The 21,643-nt window shown below is 40.8% G+C and overlaps 3 protein-coding genes across 5 annotated transcripts in view; 2 read left to right on the top strand and 1 right to left on the bottom strand.

The window, feature by feature from the left end:
• Nucleotides 1-64: 64 nt before the first annotated feature.
• On the top strand, nucleotides 65-12,358 carry tarbp1 (TAR (HIV-1) RNA binding protein 1). The gene is made up of 29 exons (XM_042010830.1): nucleotides 65-1,090; nucleotides 1,168-1,265; nucleotides 1,340-1,409; nucleotides 1,519-1,667; nucleotides 1,764-1,816; nucleotides 1,894-1,991; nucleotides 2,085-2,220; nucleotides 2,302-2,398; nucleotides 3,097-3,186; nucleotides 3,287-3,434; nucleotides 3,537-3,803; nucleotides 4,656-4,753; nucleotides 4,845-5,003; nucleotides 5,084-5,310; nucleotides 5,423-5,666; nucleotides 6,006-6,194; nucleotides 6,309-6,508; nucleotides 6,589-6,660; nucleotides 6,781-6,901; nucleotides 7,577-7,687; nucleotides 7,774-7,923; nucleotides 8,008-8,094; nucleotides 8,206-8,411; nucleotides 8,501-8,582; nucleotides 8,676-8,847; nucleotides 8,931-9,116; nucleotides 9,771-9,895; nucleotides 10,417-10,553; nucleotides 12,127-12,358. Exons 1-29 carry the CDS (start codon nucleotides 166-168, stop codon nucleotides 12,314-12,316), a joined length of 4,887 nt encoding a protein of 1,628 aa, XP_041866764.1. The 5' UTR covers nucleotides 65-165; the 3' UTR covers nucleotides 12,317-12,358.
• Nucleotides 12,359-12,969: 611 nt separating this feature from the next.
• Nucleotides 12,970-16,216, top strand: LOC121655851 (5-hydroxytryptamine receptor). 2 transcript variants are annotated; one of them, XM_042010721.1, is made up of 4 exons: nucleotides 12,970-13,153; nucleotides 13,947-14,107; nucleotides 14,222-14,687; nucleotides 14,799-16,216. In XM_042010721.1, the coding sequence occupies exons 1-4, from the start codon at nucleotides 13,006-13,008 to the stop codon at nucleotides 15,488-15,490; spliced, it is 1,467 nt and encodes a 488-aa protein (XP_041866655.1). In that variant the 5' UTR covers nucleotides 12,970-13,005; the 3' UTR covers nucleotides 15,491-16,216. The 2 variants fall into 2 exon arrangements, with proteins under 2 accessions (XP_041866655.1, XP_041866656.1); XM_042010722.1 differs by lacking the exon at nucleotides 12,970-13,153 and adding an exon at nucleotides 13,831-13,851.
• slc35f3b (solute carrier family 35 member F3b) overlaps nucleotides 16,153-21,643 on the bottom strand; it is a 68,987-nt gene continuing 63,496 nt past the window's right edge. For both annotated transcript variants that reach the window (XM_042010718.1, XM_042010720.1), the window contains 4 exons: nucleotides 19,894-20,019; nucleotides 19,226-19,418; nucleotides 18,997-19,086; nucleotides 16,153-18,203 (listed from right to left, as the gene is read on the bottom strand). In XM_042010718.1, coding sequence (XP_041866652.1) covers nucleotides 17,962-18,203; nucleotides 18,997-19,086; nucleotides 19,226-19,418; nucleotides 19,894-20,019 — 651 coding nt within the window. In that variant the 3' untranslated portion in view covers nucleotides 16,153-17,961. The remainder of the gene's footprint in view (nucleotides 18,204-18,996; nucleotides 19,087-19,225; nucleotides 19,419-19,893; nucleotides 20,020-21,643) is intronic.

The following is a 21,643-nucleotide window of genomic DNA, read 5'->3' on the forward strand; positions in this document are numbered from 1 at the left end:
TCGCTAAAACAAGTCAGCAGCTTGACTTTCTCACTCCAAGTCTCGCGAGATTTTCAATGACGTTTGCGGAAGTTTACATTCAGTGTTTGTAAAACGTGTTGCTCTGAGCTGAAAAGCCGGCCGTTGGATATGATTGCTTGCTCCTGACAGCGCAATACACGAGTAATGTATTCTGTTTTAATTAATGCGGTTTTGTCCAGTTCTCCTGACTACGAACTTCTGTTTGAATTTCTGTCCTGGCCGAGTGAGACGTGGCCGGAGACGGAGCGAGTAGAGGCGCTGACAGCTCTCGTAGAAGGGCTCAGGTCTTTTCTGAATGACTCGGATTCAACTCCTATTACAGGTTCAAAAAGATGTAGTATTTACGAAAAAATTGAATTGATTATTTGGAAGAAATGTCTGCCTCTCCTCATCAGAATATCAGCAGAGGGGGGAGAAAGTGCGCGTTGCAAGGAGAGTACAGCCGCTGTCTGCAGACTTTTATGTGCATGTCTCGCTCTGTGCAATGAAACTGTGTGGAGACAAGTGGTTTTGTCCATCATGCCTTCATTCCTGCCTTCAGAGGAAGAGCTGCACGTTTCAAAACGACTCAATGTGGAGGTTGCCACCGAAGTCATGGCAGCTCTCATACCTTTCATGTCAGTGGATGAACATCTCACACGCAACACCTTGTCGTCTGCCTTGTCCTCCATCAGATCTCTCCCCGACGCACTGGTCTCCAAAATCATAGTTAGGATCATTTTAACTATACTGAACTCCTGCAGCGCTGCGAGGTCAAACAACACCCTACAGTCCATCCTGGATGATCTATATAGCTGGCACTCCACTGACCGCACACCTGCGGTGACAGAGCGGACACTGCTGTGTTTAACCGCCCTGTCAGACCACCTCCTGAAATCTCACAGCTCTCCTTCCTCCTGCACTTGTGATCTCGACCCTCGTCTGTCTCCTCAGTTCTGGAAGATTGTTCAAGATGGACTGATTCACAGAGACAGCTTGTCACGAAAGAGAGCACTGTACCTGCTGAAAAGATGTGCAGCGCTGTCCGAGGAAGAGGGATTTGACTGGCCTCCCTCTACAGCAGAAGAAGGTGCAGTGAAAAGCTTTCACTATACCAGTTTTATTGTCATATTACGTCTTATAACTTGTTTCTTAACACTTTTGCAGAGGGGGCATTGTTCAAATGGGCCCCCAACAAGAGCAAGGAGCTAAGAGAGTTTTGGGAGGATTACACACTAGTGATGGAGACTCTGGAGGAGAACCAGGTAGGGAAATCTCACTAGTGTTTTTTCCAGGTGCTGAGGCGTTATCATGATGCCACTTTGCTTTTTCTGTTCAGATTCATGTTGTCCGGCCAGTTTTAAACAGAATAGACACACTGATTCAAACTACAATGAATGACAATCAAGGTAAAACATAAATATTATTTGCACAAAACATACAAATATGACACAAGTTAAGTCTCAGTGTTGGAATGTGTCTGTTTTATGAGCTACTACTTCTTTGTTGTCTCTTCAGGGCAAGGCCTTTTCCATCCCTCCTGGCTGCTGTGTGTATATCAGCGCATGTTCCACAGCGAGAACAAATCCCTAATGAGAGAGGGAGTATGTCATCTGCTTGAGCTTCAGGTTCTCCAGCTGTCAGCTTTTGCATTGGCTTTCTCTCAGGTACACAGTCTTTTCACTATCAAGCTTAAGCATTCATTTCCACATAAAGATTAGTTTATGTTTTAACATTCTCTCTTCTTTTGCATTTCTCTGAAGTTTATCGTCGGTCCCTTTATGGATGTTCTCTCTGAAATTTCACTCTTCTGCAGGTGAGGATTTAAAATCAGCTAACAACTTCAGTACAAGAGAGATTGTTTTAAATAACCCATCTTCTGTCCACATGTAGGTCAGCTGGGCAGAGTGTGGGAGACTGTCCTGAGCTGGCGGTTAAACTCCAAGATTTCATGGTCACTTTCTTCAATAGCCTGCCATTAGAAGCAAGGGGTATATGAGCACAGATGCCACAGAGAATACAAAACCATGACTCACATTTAATGGTTAAAATGTTTGTCTGTTTAAATTTCCTTCACTTTATAGGTCCTGTTTTGCTTCAGCTGATTCAGCAGCTGGTCTCCAAGCACTGGTGCGCAGTTCCCCTCCTCTTTATCTGTCAGGCTGTGTCCAAACTTCCCCCAAGTCCACTGTTGGGGATCAGTGGGTTGAATGTTCTGAGGTGGTCTCATAGTTTTTATAGTTTGGTAGACAGTGGTTATTCAAAACAAGAAGGCTGATTTTTGTATATTTTGTTTTGCAGAGAGGTGCTGCGCTCCACCATGATCACTCACCAGGTCCTGTTGAGAGGAGCTGCTCAATGCTTCTTGCTGAACAGCGCCCTCTGTCTCACAGTAGTGGTATGACAGTGACACTTCAAACAATGTTTCATTAAAGCTACTAGATTTTACTAAGTTTTACAAGTATGTCATACAGTATGCTACAATTAAAAGTGACTTTAATATTAGGTGGATTTTTATAGTTGGTGGTAATCTTGAGGAGCTGATTAATTAAAAGAGTATTGCTTAAATGACTAATTAAATATTAAATGGAAAAATCAGTATTACTGAAAAGCAGTATACTATTTTATCAAGCCAAAGGACATAAAATCAGTGGTCTAACCTTATCAAAAGTAAATAGTTGGTTTGTTTTTTTTTCTATTTTTTTTTCCATTATTCTAAATCGAATAAGCTGAATTAAGAATAATGATGAATAAAAACATAACACTGTTGTATCCCTTTAGCAATATCATGAAAACAGTGAAAAAGTGTTGCCAAAGAAAAGAAAAAGTATTTAGGATGGTTTGTTACTGTTTGGCTTCTGCAGAAATAAATGCATGTCCTGTTGTAATGATTGTCTAATAACACTCCAAACAGCTGTGAAAGTTAAATGATTTCCTCTGTCAGTTTCAACAGAAAAGGGAAGACAAAGTCATGGTTGTATTGTTTGTGCTTGCATTGTAAGATCTTTGTTTTTCTTTTAGTTGTTTTTCCAACATAATATTAAAGGTATGTGCTATTTTTGTTCTTTTTTATTTTTACATATGATTGTTGTCTAGAGTGAAGTCACCCTGGATGATATTTTTAGCTTCCTGATGCATTTCCGTGCGGATGAGTCACTGTGTAGAGGAACAGAGCTCTGGGATCAGGTATGCTTCTCCACAGCCACTCAGAAGAAACAAAACTATATTTAAATCCCACATTGCAGCAGTAGCATTGACTAATTGTTAGATTTCATATTTCTCACAGTTGTGCACCTGGTTATTGAAACACGAAGGTAGTTTTAAACCCAGGATTATGGATGGAGATTGCAATGATGCCTCCACAAATAAGGAAACCGTAAGAGCTTACGTTCAAAGGGAAATGCTGGAATATCTCCGAGTCCCAGCTAGTACAGGTAAATCTGGTGCAAAGTCATCACAGATGAGAACACTAATAACATCTGCATATGTCTTTTTTTCACATGATACTTATCAGAGTCTGTTTTCCTGCTCCTAAGGTCAGACTGAAAGGCTACCTGACTCTAGAGAGGCTGATAAGTTGGCAAGGGCCATTCTGCTGTGTGTGGACATGGAGAGGAATCGACCAGGAGTAGAGGTTAATACTGATCTGGAGTCACTACTGTCTCCCCTGATGGACACCCTGAGCAGGGTCAGCACCAATATGTACCTCCCTCTGCGTAAGAGCGACAAGGGCCTGCAGCTTCTCCTCAGACTGTTGCAGCTCGGAGCAATGCCATGTTGTCAGCGCGACGGCGCAGAGACAGGTTTGAAATAACAAATTCATTATTATAGATGTCAATTCTTAAATTATTTCATTCAAATAGCAAATATTTAAACCTCCCTAATTTTGGCTTGGGGATCAGTAAAAAAAAAACTGGGGAAAAAGTTTTAATTAACCATATATTTGATTGTTACAGGTCTGCAAAGAATGTGTTTTTGTTTCCTTACAAAGTGTTTTTGAGACAAATTGGATTCTCAAAGTCTGCAAATAAGACAAATCTGGTAGCTTATGGCATAATGTGAACAAAGCCTCTCCATTTTAGCAGTTTTACAGCAGGCATTGTAAAAGCTGGGCCAGTCACATCTCTGTATAGGTTATTCAGTGGGTTTGCTGTAATAACACGTGATCTGGTTGGGTTTAATCTCTATGTCCAGAGTAATTTTGATCTGGACCAATTGAGGGTGCTCTTTGAAAAATTAAAAACTGAGAGGCTCCAGAGTAATTAACAGCTGTGTAATTGTCTAGATATGTGAGGCAAAGAATCTTGCTCTGTGGTGTCACTTCTATGATTTTGAAGCTTTAATCTGCTAATAATTCTACTGGAGTTTCTTCTAATATTATTAATTCTTTCCAGTATTTCAAACTCATGCACTGGATTCTTTTATAAACTCTGTTTCATTTACAACAGAACAGCTGGTACTTTGTAGAAACATAAACAACATTAAAGCTAATTAACTTATTTTAATAGACTCCCAAAATAGAACTGTAAACCTGTAGTTGATTGTAATATGAACCCTTTTAATTTAGGCCTGCATTTCTGCCTGTCCTGTTTCAACACTGAATGACTAAGGGTTACTAGTCTGTGACTCTCCTCTTTTCTTAATTTCTGTTTTAGGGGATAAAGTTATAGTTGCCATTGAGAATGTGTTTTTCAAACTTGTCGATCCAATCCAGGAGTTTATCTTAAGGCGGCTGTGTGGTGAACTGCAAGAGGTTAACACCAAGTCACTTTCACCATCCAATTACCAATGTGCACCTGGTGGCCAACTCTGACGTCTGCATGTGGTTTTCTTTTCTTTAACAGCTGTTTGACGTGGAGAGAGCAGAACTTTATCTCTGTGTCCTCAGGCAGATTGCTGTCATGTGCAGTTCTGCATCACTGCACTGCATTAAAATTCAGCCAAGTGGTTTCCCTAAACTCATCAAGTATGGCCTTACAGTCCTACAAGAGCCAAGTCAACAGGTACACAACAAAATATCCATGCCCTGTCATCAGTTTGGCTGCTCTGCTGTTGAACACAGATAGTTTTTTTCTGTTGCCAGATCCCCTCCGTGGCCAACCAGGTGGCTAAGGCAGTAACTATGGCATCCCTGGCCACTGTATGTGATCTCATGGACCAGGAAGGGATCAGTTTACAAACAGAGACTTTAGCAGCTCTAAAATCACTGAATGATTACTTCTACAGTCCGATGACTTCCTCACAAAGTCAAGCTTCTCTGGAAAATGTCAACAAATGCTTGATGAAACCACAGCTAACAGACTGTTCAAGGTCAGTTGACACCCATATAAAGAATAAAATATGACATTTTAGAATAATAATATAATCTTAATAGGTGCCAGTTTGCCATCATTAGTGATGAGCATATGTCCTGTTTTGATAGTGATGTCGAAGCACATAGTCTTCTGCTGCAGGACTGGGGACGCATCGCTGCCAACTTTATGCGGGACCAGTGGATTTGTTTGAACTTCCTGATTAAGGCTGTCAGGATTCATGAGTCAGTAGAAATGTCCAAAGCCTTTGAGATTTTAAAAGCTGCTCTGAGTTGCAGTGTTGAAGCCCTGGCTCTGCTGCCCAGTGACCTGGTGCTGCCTGTTTTCACCTTTATGGAGAAGGTGCTGCCGCAAGTAAGTCTCTGTACCGCAAATAAGTAGACGTTTGAGAGCAGCTTCTTTTAGTTTTAATATAGTCTATAGCAGCGATCCTCAATCCTGGTCCTCGAGGGCCAGTGACCTGGAGGTTTTTGAAGTTTCCTTGCTGCAACACACCTGATTCAGACTTGGACAGCTCAGCACAAGTTTGCTTATTACCCACTGATTTGAGTCAGGTGATGTGAGGCAGGGAAACCTCTAAAACCTGTAGGATGCTGGTCTTCGAGGACCAGGATTCACTATCCCTGGTCTATAGCAATTATGAAGACCATGAATAACTGTGTTGATTGTCTGTTTTTGCTTTTGTGGTTTCAGCTAGTGCATGATGAGGAGGCCTTGTCTGTGCGGGCTTTGACTCTAAGCTGGGAGCTGGTGCAGGGACTGAGCACTAATGCCCAAGACTTCTGGCCAGCCCTAAAAGGCTTCATCTCCATGGCTTTCCAGCACAAACTGCTCAAGCTTACACATGCTGAGGCTTCAACCCTTATGGGCACTCTGAAGCAGGTAATTCATGCAAGGCTGCTTGACTTGGCTGGTTGGCAATAATTTGTACTTTAAGCATCAGTTTTCTTGATTCTACACGTGTATATGTAGTGATGTCAACTGCTTGATTTTTAGATTGCCACAGAGTTGTTGGAGCTGTCTCAGTCAAAGAGCGGCGTGTTTGGGGTGCTGCTTCAGCGATGCTGTCAGACATGGCTGCCCACAGATGCAGGGAGCAGAGAGCAGGCTGACACCATGTTTTCTAGTGTTTTCAGCCACATCAACATAGTCTCTGAGGCTTGTGTCTATGGACCTGTGTTCAGGAGAGATCAACGGTAAATTTCTGCCACAATTGTCAGATTTGCTGAGTGCTTTCTACAAAGCTTTTCCAACTCTTTATCTTGCTCTTTCAAAGACTTGTCACAGATGTTCAAATATATGTGGAGCAACTTGGTGAAAACTGTGCTGCCAATGTTGCAGTTAGAAGGTGAGTTACATTTCTCTTTAGGATGGTTTAACTCTATCCTGTGAGTTAAACAATTTCCACTAGAGGTCTCTCTTGTTATGTTGATGTTTTCACAATTTAACAGCTTCTCTTGTTTTGCAGCGATAACAGAGATGACCAGTTGCCTCGCACATGTGTATTGGCTTTCCTTAGTCGCCTGGATTCCTCAGATCTGCAGCATCAAAGACTCATAGAAGAGCTGGTTACGGAATTACTGAAAAAGGTAAGCTGTTGGGGAAAAAAAACAAAAAAAACGTATATATATATATATATGTCTTAAACATAGTTGTTTTGTTTTTGCAATATTGAAGAGTGAGTGAGGAGCAACATACAGGTCAGCAGAAGAGTATAACTCTGCACACTCAAAGATTAGCAGCTACATTCATCCATTTTCTCACTCTGTGATCATCCTGAGATTTTACTGGGGAGCTTGTTGGAAAATCTCAGCAAAAGCTCTGAAGTAAATGCTGCAGATATCTGCATTTCCACATTCTGCCTCACTGAAACATATGTGGAAGTTTTCAGTACAGCTGTGCAGAGCATAAAAATGCCTTATGATGATTTTTATACACTCTAATACATGCCTAGAATAATAGAAATAGTTTGCTAATATTCTGATAATTACATTTCATTTTGCCTACCTTACAATAACCTTTTAATCTATTATTTTAACTCCCAGCTTAACAGTTTTAAATAGGACAAGAGCCAGGCTGTAAGACAAAACATAATGTACAATTTGTTCTTTATGTGTAGCAAGACATACTTGTTATTTAATACTTGAATTAAAGTACATATAGTGAAATATTTTTTTCTTTTTTTTTTATTAGATAGACTCAGTATCAGCTATTTGAACACCGTTTCTAATTATTTTCCTCAATTTCCCGCTCCATCTCCACAGGATAATGACATATCAAAGTCTAAAGTACGTTACTATAGTAACTCCCTCCAACATCGGGTCAAAAACAGGGTATGGCAAACACTGCTGTTGTTGCTACCCAAACTCAGAGAGGTAAGACAGTAACTCTCCCTGACAATCACACAGGAAACGACTGTTCAGGGAGAAACCTTGTTTTTCTGTTGTGTTTGTCCACACAGGAATTTGTTGCCACTCTGTTAAACCGTGTGTTTGAAGCTGGATTTTGCGGTAATCAGGCTTCAGTAAAGTACCTCATTGAATGGATGATGATTCTGATCTTTGTTCAAAATCCACAACACATTGACAGTTTTTGGACCTGCTTCAACATGGTGAGCTTATGTTTCACCCTTGTTACCAGACAGTATCAAACAGGTATGACAATATGAGCCAACCGGTTTCTATTTTCTGTGCAGGATCATGAACAGACCAAAACAAGCATCTGCACCTTCCTGTCAGTCTTGGTGCATTTTAATCTCATCATTCCACATCTTCAGGACAAGGTAAAGCCTTATGTGCTTTCTTATGGGCTGTTTTTTTTCCTATTAGCACATCTGTCTTCTTGCATCATCCCTGCTATTTATATAATTTGGCCCTTCATGTTTGTGTTAAAGACCATGCAGCTGCGTAAAGCACTAGATGTCATCCTGCAGTCGTGCTTCAATCACAACTTCAGTGTGCGCCTGTATGCCTTACTGGCACTGAAGAGGGTGTGGAGCCTGGCAGAGAGCCTGAAAGAGGAGGACACGGATGCTTTGAGAGGACTGTCCTCTGTAGTCAAAGCCTGTCTGAGTCAGGCCGAGGCCATGCAGAACACTGGGTTAGAACAGAACAGCTGCAGTACTAGAATTTTGTTTTGCTATGTGCTAATGTATTTATTTGATCATTAATTTACCGTCTGTCACTTAGAAATGCCAACAAAAACTGGCTGAGGATTCAGGAGCACTTCTTCTTTGGTTCCTTCCATCCAGTCAGGGATTACAGTGTTGAGGTGACGTAGTGTGTTTTTGTTAAACAAGTTAAGCATGTTTAAGAAAGCAACACAATGTAACACTTATTTTTGCTCTTTGTTTGACCTTTTTAGACCATCTTCTACACCTTTCCCAGTCTATCAGAGTTGGCTGATGATGAGTGGATTCTGCCATGGAAGTTTGAGAAGTTGTCATGTTTCTCTGAAAGTCCAACACTTCCTTTGAGAAATCCTGCTCCTGATTTGGGTCACCTCCAGCCTGGAGACTGGGTCCAGCAAGACAGAAGTACATCAAGCATCGAAATACTGCATATAGTCACTCTCACACATGCATCACTTACCTTGTTGACATGCTGTTGCATCTCCCAGGTGAGCAGGATAAGGAAGAGAGGTGGGCTGAGGTGCAGAAGAAGATCACCCCCTGGAGGCTGGGGATCCAGGAGCAGGAGCCAGAACTTCAGCTGGTTCCACCACAAAGGGCTGCTCGACTGGGCAAACTGCACGGTGCCCTGCTCGTTGTTGCCTCACTTATTGACAAGCCCACCAATTTGGGAGGTGTGGAGCATCAATATTTTAAATTTTTAGTTTCCTACTTTGGAAACTCTACATTGATGTCAGGGAATTTCTTCTGAATGTATTTAACTTCAGTTTAAAACATGTTTTCATCAAATTGGTGAACCAGAACTGCCACTAAAACCACATTTTAAAGCTAATTTTCTTTATTATACACATTTTATCTGACAGGGACTGTCCAGCTTTTATCACAGACACGTATCTTATGGTATCTGCAAGTGTACTCCAATGATGTTGCCTCAGGTCATAGGTGGCTGAATCAATTACTATTTATTTATAGAGGAAAACATCTGTTTTCAGAGCCAAAATTAATACTGGATAATGTAAACAAGATGCTTACCTTTTCTGTAAATGTTTTACTAGGATTTCACCGATTTAATTAGCAGTAGAGGCTTCTTTTTTAATATTTGTCTATGTCCATAATGATAAAGTGATTGCCATTTATGTAGAGCTTTTAGCTCATATGCCCAGAACTAAAACGCTCATTTAAACTTGGGAAAAGAAACTGTTTCCCTGTAGATGCCTTGAAAATGACCATTTTTCTGTAACATGTTGATTGTCATGACAGTTCAAAGTTAGTGAATTATATAGACGATACTTTAGCTATGTCCTCATTTGTTTTCTTGTTTTTCTCAGGCCTCTGCAGGACATGTGAGATATTCGGTGCCAGTGCTCTGGCTCTGGATAGCCTCCGCCACATCTCTGACAAACATTTCCAGTCCCTGAGTGTCTCATCTGAGCTGTGGCTTCCTTTGCTGGAGGTGATGTGTGCAAAATAAGCTCACAAGACATTTCCATCTTTATGACACTAAAATTGAACTGTCTTAAAAGAAACTAGATAAAGTTAGCTGTGGATTAAAGTGATCTCCACCATGATCAACAATACAAGTACACAACATCTGGAATAGCTGGATGCTGTAGCAACGCAGCATGGAGATGTAGTTCTCCAAAAAGCATCCGGATCTACTAAACAGTAGAGACCTGTCAGCATTTTTCTGACAATTCTGTTTCTTTTCCCTTTCAGACGAAATATGTTTCATCTATATTCTAGGTAGACGGTGAAAGTTATGAAGTCTTAATCAGGCTGGCTGAAGCTGACTCACACTGTGGTCAAGCTGCTCTAAATGATTTTAAAATCACGTCGCTAGTCTGGCGTAGTGTGACCTGAGTGTAAAAATGGCTGCAAAGAATGTGCAAAGGGCTGAGCTCTATCTTTTTAAACATTGAAAGTATATCATTTAAAACATCATCACTAAAGTCTCTAACTCTGTCTGTCCTTCAGGTGAAGCCTGTGGAGCTCACTGACTTCCTGCAGGTAAAGAAGAGTGAAGGTTACTGTATTGTTGGAGTGGAGCAGACTGCCAACAGTCACAGCCTCCAGAATTACCAGTTCCCTGAGAAGACCCTGCTACTTCTGGGGTATGATGGCATTAAACACAGCCTTAGATTTAAATCAACTAGCAGAACTTCAAATGCTGTTTTTCCCGTCTGTGTGCACAGATGCATGCAAGCCTGTCTTGTGACTGTGTGAAGGGTGTGAACTGACGAGGCTATTTTATGTTATCTTACTTAGTGTGTTTCCCTAAGGGGCTTGCTTCTCTCCTTTCCTCACTGTTGTGTACATGTTGGGGCATGCTGGACTATAATTGGTTCTCCCAGAGGACGAGAGCAAAAGAAATGAATTGCACAAACCCACACAAACAGAGTGATGATGGTAGACATACAAACTTTAATCTTCATTTATTTCTTGCTACTTTTAGCCAGTCTAGTGATGCGGCCCTTGTTTCACATTTTATCCTTCTCACAGTGTGTTCTGTCATGCTGCCGTTCAGCTGGCAGAGAGAAGCAGGCTGACATCGATTGTCTCCATGTAGGTGTACTGGTCTGTTTACCTCCATTCAGTCACAAGGATGTAAGCAGTGCTGTCAGCTTAAGCTTCCTATGTGTGAGCTCAGTCTTTAATGCTTTCACAGCTACGCTCTCCTCAGCTCAGCATGGCTCAGCTCTAATTTCTCATCAGGTTGCTATTGTCTCAGCCATTTGCACTCGGGATAAATGTAACTCATTAAATTCTGTTTCCTTATTGTGTGGCTGGCTGCTGAGATTCAATGCTCATTACATTTTTATGTTTACATGTGCAGCTCACACGGGCCTGCTTGGTTGATTACAGTTTGTATTGCACTCGACTTGAACTCATGAGTCTCTATTAATAGTTTATTGCTTTAAATTATATCAAGACTTGATACAATATAATTTGACTGTTTGTGGAAAGGACTCCTAAATCAGATAGTCAGATAAAAGGTGAAAAGGATCCAGTCAGAAAAAAGAACTTGAGTTTATAATATGCATTTGCCAGTGTTCGATTGAGATAGCGGCCTAGATGCCTGCAAATGATTTATATACAATTTATATATACAAATTTATATATACAATTTATTTGTTTCATTTAATTTAGCAAATCAGTTATCCAGCTAAAGAAAATAAGCAGCTGTGATAAAGTCTTGAGCCACCTTTCATTTCTTTATATTTTGCTTCAAAAAGAGCAAAACTTTCCTGTAATCTTTCAGAGTGGCCTTGGATTTCCAAAGGTCTGTCCAGGTTTTACTTTGGCCGTGGAGCCAACTGTTAGTGGTTTATAGCTGCCTGTGGCTAAGACACATAATTTGATTTCATTATTTTATTTGCATCTACTGAAAATGCTTAAGAAATACAGTTTGACAGGTTAAAACCAACAAGGTGATTCCCAACGAGCTTTTTAGCTAAAACGTTTAGCTAATTGCTCTGAAATCTCCTTCAAGAAGTCAACTATTCATAAAGACTACTTAAAGAAATTACAAGTTATCGGAAATCTTGTCTGTGAGGGTTCAAGTTGTGTTTAAGAATAAATGTATTGGTGACTCGAGGTTTTTCATAGTACTGTATAAATAATTTCAACATTCGCTGCTATTTGTATAAGTTTCTTTCTTAATATGTAAATTTCTCCCTTTCCCAGTAATGAACGGGAAGGCATTCCTGCCAATTTACTCCAAATGCTGGATGTGTGTGTGGAAATCCCTCAGCAAGGAGTCATCCGCTCTCTCAATGTCCATGTGAGCGCTGCCTTGTTGATCTGGGAATATACGCGGCAGCATCTCTCCTCCTCTTCACCTGAAATCAGCTCAAAATGCAGCGTTAGAAGTTAAACCCGACAAGACACAAGATCCTTAGCTTAAATGAAATAAAAATAAATTAATAAACACACACACACACTTTAAGTATTATTTTATAAATGATTTTCATGTTGTGTATCAACACCAGACTGTGGTTTGACTAATCATCAGTAGGCTGCTGCTCTTTTGACTTAATGAGAGATGTGCATAAAGATCAGCTCTGGTTATTCTATTGAAATGTTCCACTTGGCATATTGTTATGGAAATGTTTGCCTTTGAGGAGGAAGTGCCTTGTTTATGCATGCAATTAGTTTGGAGCATCAGGACTGAATTATAATGTTTATAGCCAGCAACTCTTTTACATGTTTAAATATCACTTTTGCGTTTGGCATAATTTTTCTTTATTCTAAGTTTTAATTGTAGTTTGTTTACTAATTGTATTTTAATGCATTTAAATAAAATAAATCTCTTTCCATATTTTTCTTGTATTTCGTTTGTATTTTTAAACGCTTTGTAATTAAGGATTATTAAGGAGGAGCATTGGCAGAGGAAGCACAGAAAGAGTTAAGTGTCAGATGGAAATGCATCCTCCTCTTTCTCTTCAGTAAAGTAACCGGTTCACCTGGAGACCGTCAGACCAGACTGTGAGCGGACTGAGTTCCTGATCACACTAATCGGCCCGCTTTTACAATGCGTGTCATCATGTGAGCGTGGAGTAGGACATGGAGGATCTGGATGTCTCCGGTTCGCTTCTGCAGGCTGCAGCGGGCAACGCGAGCCGGACCGGGGCCTCAGAAGGCGGCTTGTCCAGGCGGACCCAGATTTTCCTGGAGATTCTCATAGTTCTGATGTGTTTGGGAGCTGTGATAGGTAGGCTACACACTAACCTGATGATACTTAATGTTCAATCGGAACTAACTCTAATCTCTCTCTCTTTCTCTTTTTAAGTTCATGAGGTGAAGTCGCATTAATTAACCTACAATACCAGGGCCGCGATAAATGATTAACAGTGAGGAAGAATACTTTATTTCTATTAGTTACATCAAATTAAGCTATCTGAAAGGGTTTGTAGAAGTTTTTATACGCTGAAAACACGTGCGCGCGCAGCTCTTTTTTTTGTAAAAGTTGTAGGAAATTTTCTGGTGTGTTCATGTACAAGTATAACAGTTTGTTGTTTGGTGATGGTGTGGATTGAAGGGTCGTTGCCTTCTGTCTGTGATGTTTTTGTCTCCTTTCTTCTTTCCCTTTTGCGTCTTTTTTCTATTTTCCATCTTTTTCTGTCCCCTCCGGTCAGGACCAGCAAGATTACATCGATTCCGTGATTCAAAGTAAATAAATAAATAAATGAATCAGATAATCAAGAGGAGCCTTACCCATAGGCCTCCCCTTGGCAGAGCATATTTGTTCAGCACGATACAGCAACATCATTTTGTTTGCTATGCTGCTGGACAGGACAGGTTAAAAAAATCTGCTTTGAAAGAGGTGTTGACAGTTGTTGATAAGTTAAACAATTTTTAATCCTGATTCAGAAGCCTTGTCTGTATATTTACACAAAGTAAACTGAAAAGGTGAGTTGGTTTGACTAAATTTAAAAATATATTTTTATATTAGAGCTGGAAAAGATGGCTATGTTTACTTCTCTGTGTGTTATGTTTCTGTGTAGGTAATATTTTTGTCATTCTTACTGTGGCTGCAACAAAGACCCTCCACTCAGTGACATCAGTGCTGATCACAAACCTGGCCGTCAGTGACCTTATGGTCGGTGTTGGAGTCATACCTTTTGTTGGTTTGTCAATCATAAATCATGGATGGCAAGACTGCACAGTAGGTCAAATCTCTCCTGTATGACTAATATGTAAACATTTTGTGCGTCACCATGTTTTCTTTAACCCATTGAATGTCCATGTGATGAGGTTTTCTATCTCTCCTAACTGCTAGGACCTCTGTTTGTTTGTTGGATACACCTCCTCTGTGTACCTCACAGCTTCTGTTCTGACATTAGCTGCTATTGCTCTGGACCGCTACCACTCCATTTTGCACTGCCTCCACTACAACTCCCACTGCACTCTTTGGAGGATATGTGCTGTGGTCCTGTGGGTCTGGCTGCAGGCCCTGGCCACCAGTTGGCCTCCACTTCTGGGCTGGAGCTCATTCAGCTATGTGGTCCCCATGTATAACTGTGCAGTCAACTGGGCCAGAAGTCCAAGCTACACCATCTTCATGGCTGCTCTCTCCTACCTCACACCAGCAGTAGTGATCCTCTTCTGTTATGTGAACATTGTCAAGGTGGCCCGCAGCCATGCTAGGAGGATTCATACACTTGAGGACTCTGTCCAGCGCAGCAGGAATTCATCTCAGCATCACTGCAGGAGCAGCCCCTGGAGACTTATTTATCACATAAATGGTGAGTTTTTGTCTCAAGTCAGAACAGAGGAAGGGAATACAAATTCTGCTCCTCTTGTCATTACAACATAATAAAGCAACACTTCATCAAGACATTTGTTCTCTTTTCTAGCTCAGAGTAGCTCACAGCCACCTTCGCAAAACTCCCAGCAGCACCACCACGGAGTGATGCGCCTCTTCCTGATCATCTCTGCTTTCCTTCTCTGCTGGACACCCTACCTATGTGTGGCTCTAGTTCAGGCAATAGAAACAGCCATTTCAGGCCAATCCACTCTTGTTCCACCCTTTGCCATTACCACCTCCTACTGGCTGGTGTTGCTGAACTCTGATATCAATCCTCTCCTGTACGCTCTGCTTAGCAAGCGCTTCCAGAGCGCCCTTCGCGGACTTGGACAAAAAATACGATCTTGTTTGGGGAGCGTGATGGGCAGGCGAGGTGAAGTCAGAGCAGAGGGAGATGAGGTCAGGAACAGCGACCCCTGCACTATGAGCACTGCTCATCCAAGTTCACAATCCAGCACCGAAAGTTTGACTTGTGAAAACTCAAAGTATTCCTCCTCCATTTTTACTGTTAGCGCTGGCTTCAAACATCATTCTGAGGAGCACATATGCAGAGTGTGTCACCGTGACAACACCCGATCCACATCCTCTGGTGAAGCTGGTGGTGACAGAAAACATAATCTGCAGGTCCCGTCTCGGCCACAAGAGAGAAGCAGACTACCTTTATCTGCTCTGACTGAGGAGCGGGAGGCCACATTTTTATTTGGCCAGATTACAGTGAGAGTGGAGCATGATGCTGGCTAGTGTGATTTCTGCAAGGACACCCACAGTAGGTGGATTATCACCTTTAACGTCAGAGTTTTACTGCAGCTAGTAATTATTTTTATGATCAACTCATCCAACAATGATTGTTTTTGTTCCTTAAATGTCTTAAAGCAGTCAAGTTTGCATATTACTTTTGTTTGGTCTTTTTTAAGTCAACAGTCCAGTTCAGTTCACCAAGTATGAATAAGGAGTGAATGAATAATGGATGCAATGTAAAGCACTTTTATGCCTTGAAAAGCGCTATAGAAATCTAATCCATTATTCTTATAAGTGATTTCTCATTGTTTTTTTCAGAAGAAATCACTTCAATGATGAATCTGTTATGAAAAATTGAGAATAAACTAATAAATAATTGTAATGCCGACATGTCAAACATGCTACAATAATCAAGATTCATTTGTAAGGTTCACATCATTTTAAACTGATTTCTAGCTGAGATTAGAGCTACAAAAACTTTGCTAATCTGCAAATCATTTTCCAGATTCATTATTTAAAAATGTTTTAAGTGTAAAAAAAACAAAACAAAACAATATGACAATAAAAGTCAAATGCTTTCGTAATTTCTGACTGGACTGCTATTTTCTATTGATCATCTACTTCATTAAATGCTCATGAAGAACAGACCTTGACAAGGAAACATATTGAAAAGAAATCTTTTTATATAGTACATGTGATTACACTTGAAGACACCCCACAGTAAATAGAATAAACCCATCCTTCATTAACGCTCTAATAGTTCTTCCTCAAATGTGATAATCATATGTTGCATCTCAGTGTAAAAATTGTCATTCCTTACAAAGGTTTACATTTATGTCTTGCAATAATTCCAGAGGAATACAATATTATTATTTATTGTCATAGAGAATGACAATGGGAAACAGTGCTAATGTACTCTATTGCAAAGAAGAGAAAAAAAGGCAGTGAAGTGGACTTTCCAGCTGTATCTGCTTATACAGTATATGCATGCTCAGTCTGTGGATGTGAATCATTGTCCTCCTTGAGGTTAGTCAGCAAACAAATGCAAAAATATAAAAAGTCCTCTGCAATGCATCAAGAGTTTCTTTCCAAAAATAAATAAATAAATAAAAAAAAAATAAATAAAAGCAACTCATTCCGATGAGTACAAGAAGGACAGTATTAAAGAGTCTCTCTCTGCAGCAGTCTGTGGTGGCACTGTATGAAACAGTAAGCATGTGTGGTTGATGTTCATACATTCACAGCAAGGCAGAGTTTACACCAGTTGCTTTACGAGGTGCTGCTCTCGGTATCTTGGTTGTTAACCTGCCTCAGAAATGTGATAAATAAAAACAGATACAGTAAGACATATTTCTTTTTTTCCTTTGAGATGGGCTGAAGAAATGCGAGACGTGTGTCAAACCGTCTCCACCACAGTGAGACAGTTGTTTACTAGCTGTTGTTTTCAGCAGAAATAAAAGAATTTCACCGAACTGCCACAGATCTGTTTGAGTGCACATGAATGTAGAAAGCTAAATATCACAGGGATTCAAAGGGAGGCTGTGAAGGCTTTCATTGATGTTCATAGTGATTAAAGGGGTACTTCCAAGTTTTCATTTAGCAGGTAAGCGTTTAGCTCGTTTTATGATTTGGATACCTGAAGCTTTAGTTATGAGAATTAGGAATTAAAAATACATATCTAGGCCATCTCATGCACTGAAACCAAATGCTTTAGAGACACTGGTTTAAATATTTCATGATCAGGTGGTCCTTACTAATGGGTGAGCAGTGAAAGATGGGAGTTTATCCCATGGAAAGCACATAACCACAGGAGGCCAAGCTGCGTTGTTAAAAGGAACCTGACCTCAGAACAATGTAAAATGCCTCATAAGCTAAGGCTGGTCCTCAGACATCCAGACGGGTCCCCTCAAGAGCCGATCAGGTCCGCAGCTCCAAAACATCCCATGGTGTGAGATATTATGTACAGTGCACCAAAGGCAAATATCTTTTGTTAACATTAAATCTGAAGAATGTAATGTTCCTAATTGTTCTCAGGCATTCTTTGATTCATTCATGTTTACATGTTAGGCCTGACATGGAAGACGTTTGTCCTTTTTTTTTTTCTTTCTTCATAACTGAAAAATCTCAGAATGTAACAAGTCAATAGAACTATTAGAAGGTACTGCAAAATTACATGACTCAGTTATACCTGATCACTTTTTTTGGTATGAAAGATTTCAACTGATTTGATGTCCTTGAACCATCTTATACAAGCTGCGGGAATAGATGTCACATGAGTGCTACACCACCTGAGCCTCATACGTCTCCTCTTGGTTGAATTACTGATCAGAGGGCAGTCCAAATTAGAGTTTTTGTGGGTTTAATTCCCCCAATGAGCTGCATGAAACAAAAGGCAAGGAACCGCGCAGATCAAATTTGTTAATATGCCTCCCTTCCTGTGTCTGTGTGTGTTTGTATTGTCACATTTCATGGAGTTAATGTGCAAATGTTGTCATGGAGGTCCTGCTTCTCCCTCTCCAGTTGAGCCCTGTGGTGGCGCCTGACTCGCTGTTGCCCTCTGCTGGCTCATCATGTTTACGCAGCTTTGTGCTGAGCTGGATGATGCACTGGTCCCAGTCTTCAGGTAACAGCAGCATAAGGAAACCCAGGCAGATGATGAACACAGCAATAAGGCGAACTGTGTTGAAACGGATTTCACATGTGTAGAGGTCCACCACTGTAGAAATTGTGATGATTCTATTAGTATGCACACATAATTACTTACAATGTAAAAATGCTTCTGTGTGTCACATAAAAAAAGTCATCTGTAAGAGTCAAACAAGCAAATCACTGCTGTCCAAGAAAGAAAATCTTCCCCTCTTGACTTTGCTAATGGTGTCTATTGCACAGCACAGTGTTATTAAAATTCTCAAGATTTTTTGTAGTTTCTAGCTATTGTAATGCTAAAGGACTTTAAATGCTAATGGCATTGCTAACAAGCAGCAGTAGTACTTATTATGTACTTCCAATAACATTTAGAGGGATAAAGGATAAGCCATGTTTTAGCAGGGGTAGAAAATACTTGCAAATTTCTGTGAAAAAGTAGCACTAACGTAACTAACTACATAAAACACGTGGCTCTGTCATATATCAGGTATGATTATCATTTCACACTAAAGTCCATTGTGAAGAAACTGAGGTAAATTAATGACTTTTTATATTTGCTGTTTAATTTGTGCAGAGGAACATGGGGATAAGTGGCTTTATTAGCAATTGCAAAAAAAATGCTCACTTTCATTTTGATGAATAATTCATTAAGTGTGTTAGTGTTATTACTTTATCTGGTAATAAAACTAAACTATTAAAAAATCTACATAACTAGAAAGACCTAGAGGGAACCTAGTTTGATACTGAAATACTACTAATCAAAAACTGATTATAGATTTCAGGGAACGAGGGACGATTTCCCAGATATTAAATGGTGACCAGCTTTTAAAAGTGAGAACTCAAAGGAAAATCCAGAGACTTACTGGCATTTACAGGGACACTTAGGACGATGCCGAGGGAAATTAACGTTGGGTATGTTATCGCAATGCCAAAGTTCACCAAGACGTTGAAAGCTGCGAAGAGAAACAGAATCAGAGCAACAAAACCACACTTTGAAAATGTCATTTCATTTTGTTGACCTTTTATAAATGACATAATCAGCACAGTGCATGCTTTGTGAACAAAACTGGATAATATGTGAACACCATTTACCAAATATCAGGGCTGCAACTCCACAGAGGTAAGCCCAGGGAATGTCTTCAGGTGAGCTGATGTACTCCACATGTGTAAAATACAGTATGACTGGCACAAAACTGATGAAAACAAAGTTGGCGCCTCCAACAATGCTCAGAAAAAGTGCAGCTTCTCCAAATTTGGCACTCCCTAGGACCATCTTGAAGAGCACCTGAGGATAAAGCAAGACAAGTAAGATGAATGTGCAAATTTCGCCCCCATATGGAGCTAAGGGGTATTACAGAGGTTTCATCTGCCAAGTACCTGACATGTCCCTGGCTCAGTGGCGCTGCTGTCTGTTTATCACATTAGGCGGCATACAAAGCAGCACAGGGGGGAACACACCTTGTCAAAATTTGGCTATCTGCCCCCTTGATCAGGGTGTCACAGCCTGAGGCCAACAGTCAAATTCATACACATCACACACCTTTGCCAGCAGTCTTACATTTCTTAATCTCATCCTGCCACCTGGTTACATAACAAGAAGGGAGCCATTCCAAGTTTTCTTATGTAAGACACGACTATTCATACATACATGCATGTTAAGCTATTTTTAATGGGTTTGTTCTACTGTAGATTAAAATATCACTCCAAAGCAGTGAGCACAGCTTAGTAATAATGTCTCTTGATATAACACAAGCAAATACCTTGTAGAGCGCTGACATTGACGCAGAGGCCACAACCAAAGTAATGCCGATGACTGAGTGGCTGTGGAATCCATCTGCATAGGTCATCATGACGATGCCTGCTATGGCCAAGATAGCAGCCACTATCTGTGGAGACAGGACATCAGTGGATGATGAATGGACAACATGCTGCTCACAGTTTGGTGATTAAGACTCTCAGTCCTTCACTGCTGTGTGGGGGCACAGCAGGCGCACATGGCCTCCGCTTTGTTATTTTGTGCAGAAATCACAAGCCTCACAGGACTAGGTTTGTAAAGCTGCAATTAATTTGTGGGTTATATTTTATCTTCAGCATGTCAGGCTGCTTGTTTGGCATTTACATTTCTCACATGCAAACAGGAGTCTGCTGTCAGGTTCACAGGACAAGACCTTCTAACGCAGGACAGGCAGCTTCTTCAGTGCTAGCTTGATTGTCTGACATTGATTTCCATTACAATGTCATCATGTTTACAAACACCCCCCACAATTCTGCAGCCCCCAATGATCACTCCCACTCCCTGCCACTGCGATTACCACAGCTCTTAAGATGTCACCAGATCATCTTTTTCATCTCGTTCTCAGTCACCCTGGCTGCACAAAAAACCAAATCTCTCATACATAGCTCCCATATTTGCTTGAGTATGTTTTCATGCAGGAACTGTACATGCAGGGGTGTTTGGGCACGTGATGCAGTCCAGCTGAGTGGATTAGCTCTGCATTAAGGAGGTGTCAGGAAGATAAATGAGCCTTGTGTTTTTACTTGGCCGAAGCCCCAGGGTACTTGTGGCAAAATGGCTCTTTCTGCACTGCAGGCTGGCCGTCAGTCATTGCTACACCTTTCATTTTAGTGAACAGGTCTGTTTGCAGGGTCAGCAACAATGAGAGATGTTTCAGCACAATTTAAGTCTCACAAACTGTGAGAATCATGACTTCACCTAAACTGCACACTGTTTAGGACACACTGTGTTATTACTCTCCTATGTGGACTCAACTTCATTTAACCCCCATTACATCTTCAGGAGGTTTTAAATTGCTGCCACCAAATAGAGCCAATAAAATACTCATATCTTTGTGCACACAGTTTCACCAAAACAATATCTTTGTTTGTCTAACAAGCATGCTTCAGCTTCCCCCATCTTTCTCCTCCTTTGGTTTCTTGATGTGCTCGTCCAAGATCCCCTGCATTGCTGCAGACTTCCAAACACTGCAATCCCCACCACCAAGCAAGAGAGAGTGAAGCTGCATTTTTACAGTAACTGTCGCTTACTGAGGCTTTTCATCACAGATAATGGGGGTGGGGAGTGGGGGTATGCACAAGGGAGAGACGGGGTGGTTGTCAGTGTGTGTAGGAAAAAAAGGGGAAATTCATTCTGCAGAGTGCAGGACAGATGCGATGTGGAAGTATCTGAGGCGTGCAGTGGGAGGAGAGGAGGAGGCGCCTCAATCCACAACTATGACTTCTTTGATTTTCTATTCTTGTCCAGACAAAACGTGCCAGCAAACACACACAGAAAGGAACAAAACCAGGGATGCATCTGAATGACACTCGATCATCGGTGAGTGATCACACTGTCACATGGATAACCTGCTCTTTACTGCTGAGCGTGTAACTCATCTCCCACAAAAGAGTTTAAAAAAAATATATTGGACTTATTTATTCATTATGAGAGAAATAGGGGTCACAACTAGAAGCGTATAGGCAGTTAAAAGATGTAATGTCAGGATGGTCGAG

This window comes from Melanotaenia boesemani, chromosome 16 (genome assembly GCF_017639745.1).
Source record: "Melanotaenia boesemani isolate fMelBoe1 chromosome 16, fMelBoe1.pri, whole genome shotgun sequence".
Taxonomy (NCBI): domain Eukaryota; kingdom Metazoa; phylum Chordata; class Actinopteri; order Atheriniformes; family Melanotaeniidae; genus Melanotaenia; species Melanotaenia boesemani.